At 56.6% G+C, this 2286-nt stretch overlaps 1 protein-coding gene across 4 annotated transcripts in view; it reads right to left on the bottom strand.

Moving 5' to 3' along the window:
• PATZ1 (POZ/BTB and AT hook containing zinc finger 1) overlaps positions 1-2286 on the bottom strand; it is a 22468-nt gene extending 20182 nt beyond the window's left edge. For all 4 annotated transcript variants that reach the window (XM_021413205.1, XM_021413206.1, XM_021413207.1 and 1 more), the window contains exon 1: positions 982-2286. In XM_021413205.1, coding sequence (XP_021268880.1) covers positions 982-2261 — 1280 coding nt within the window. In that variant the 5' untranslated portion in view covers positions 2262-2286. The remainder of the gene's footprint in view (positions 1-981) is intronic.

Here is a 2286-nt window from a genome sequence, read left to right as displayed (position 1 = left end):
AAAAAGAAGAAGGAAGGAAGGGGAAAAAGAAGAAGGAAGGAAGGGGAAAAAGAAGAAATCTATGTTTCCTTAATTTATCCCAGTAACAAAAAGCTCTACTCTACCAACAGGAGAGCTAGCAGGCACACACTTCCCACGTGTCCAGCTGGGACAACCCTACCCCTGGCAGCTTTTGATTCATTCTCCTGTGTCAAATCCCTCTCTCCTGCTGGGTCAACAACTGCAGACAGAAGCAGAGTGCAGCTACAAGGGGAACACGGCATGGATGCACCCCCCACCCCCAAGCTCCTAGCCTCAAACTTATATTAAATTAACTCCCACAAACAGTGACAACAAAAAAGCAGCAACATTAAATGCACGGATCTTACGTATGTTGCAGGGCAGAAACAGGATCCCCTTCAGAAGGATGTAAACCCAAAGGACACAAAGATCATGTATTAAAAGACACTTGATGCTGCAGCCTTTGAAATCTCACCTCTTCCTTCACATTTGGGTGATAAAAAACATTACGAACTAAGAGAAATGAAGGGAAGTTAAGAAAAAGAAAATTTAAAATGGATACGAGAAAAATAATAAACTTGAGATGTATTAATATTTTGCACTTCAACAGCACCTTCAAACTACCTACAAATCAGGAGTCTCCAGACACTACCGTGAGACAGGTAACTACTCGGGAGACCCATTTCTCAGTACTGTCATCTGAGGGAGGGACCGGCTGATGTGTGCATGGGTCTGGGACAGAGCTGGGGATGTTTACCCAGGAGCCAACTGACTCCCGGCTCTGTGTCTTAATTACTCTTAGATCCTTTTGAGTGACTCAGTACAGCCTCCCAGTGGAAACGATGAAAGTCTCATTTCTCAAGACATTTTAAATTGGAACAGCTGAACTATCCTATGTACAAATTGTGCTGGTTTCCCAAGGGATGGGAAAGCCAACTTCCTAGGTCTCTGCATCTATGATCCTTGGAAATGCTCTCTTACCTGGAAAAGCCTTTCCCGCAGCTCTGGCAGATGTAGGGCTTTCCCACTGAGCCATCGTGGGATCGAACATGATAGGACATCCTGTCTTTCCGCTTGAACCGTAACCCGCACACTGGACAAGAGTAAGGCTTCTCACCAGAGTGCGACAGCTTGTGCCGATTCAGGTGGTACACGTCCCGAAAGATCTTGCCACAGATGTCACATGCCACCTGTTTCCTTGTCCTGCTTCTTTTTCTGGGCGCATCGGGGTCGTCCTGGCCGGGGATGCCGTTTTCGCCCAGTCTGGGGGGTGGGATGTCTATGTAGCCCAGCTGCAAGCTCGTCACCCCATGCTGAGCCTCGTGCTGACGAAGCCGATTGGCATCGGTGAAAACCTTTCCGCAGAGGCCGCATGGCAGGATGCCAGCCTCCCGCAGTCCACCCGGGGCCCCGAACATCATGGAGTCCAAGAGGTTGGCTTTACGGGGACGGCCTCTGCCCCGCTTGGTACCTAAGGTGGGGGCACTAGCAGCAACATTCTGGAAGGGTGAGGCCAGCAGCGGTGGGGAAAGGGGTCCTGCCACCATGGGCAGGCGGTCCACACCCTGCAGCACGGGCAGGGAGGACTGCGCCGCAGTGAGCGCAGCCCGCGTGGCCTCGTCTTCGGGCATGCCTGCAATGCCGTTGCCATTGGGCGCCAGCGTGGCGCCGTTGGTCATGTCGAGAGGGAAGCCGAGGTCAGCGGCCCCTGGGCGGAACAGCATGATGTCGGGGCGCGTGGGGGGCACGAGGATCTGCACGTTGGACTGCTTGATGACCTCCTGGCAGATGTCGATGACAGAGCGCATCAGCAGGAACTTGGCAGCCGTCATGAGCTCCGGGAAGCTCTCCAGCCGCACCACGATGCGCGAAGTATAGGCGAAGTCCAGGATGTCCCCGAACACCTTGGAGCTGATGGTGTGCATCTCCAGCTCCCGACCTCCCCCGGGGGCCCCGCCGCCCGCCGCCGAGGCTCCGCCGGCCGCCGCCGCCTCCGCCGCGGCCCCTTCTCCACCGCCGGCCGCTCCGTCGCCCGGCTGCGCGCTGAACACCGACTCGAAGTACTCGCTGCAGGCGGCCAGCACCGCCCGGTGCGCCGGGAAGCTCTCGTCGCCCACCCGCAGGAGCACGTCGCAGAAGCGGCCGCCGTTCTTGCGCTGCTGGTTGAGGCTGTGCAGCATGTCGGCGCTGTGCCGGCTCACCTGGTACGTGTAGCAGCCCGACGAGGGGCCGCAGGCGGCGGCCTCGCTCACCCGCTCCATGGGGCTGCGCCGCCCCGCTGGCGCC

The sequence above is a fragment of the Numida meleagris genome, chromosome 14, assembly GCF_002078875.1.
Source record: "Numida meleagris isolate 19003 breed g44 Domestic line chromosome 14, NumMel1.0, whole genome shotgun sequence".
Taxonomy (NCBI): Eukaryota; Metazoa; Chordata; class Aves; order Galliformes; family Numididae; genus Numida; species Numida meleagris.
Note: the sequence above shows the minus strand (reverse complement) of the source record. Positions and strands in the feature narration are given on the sequence as shown.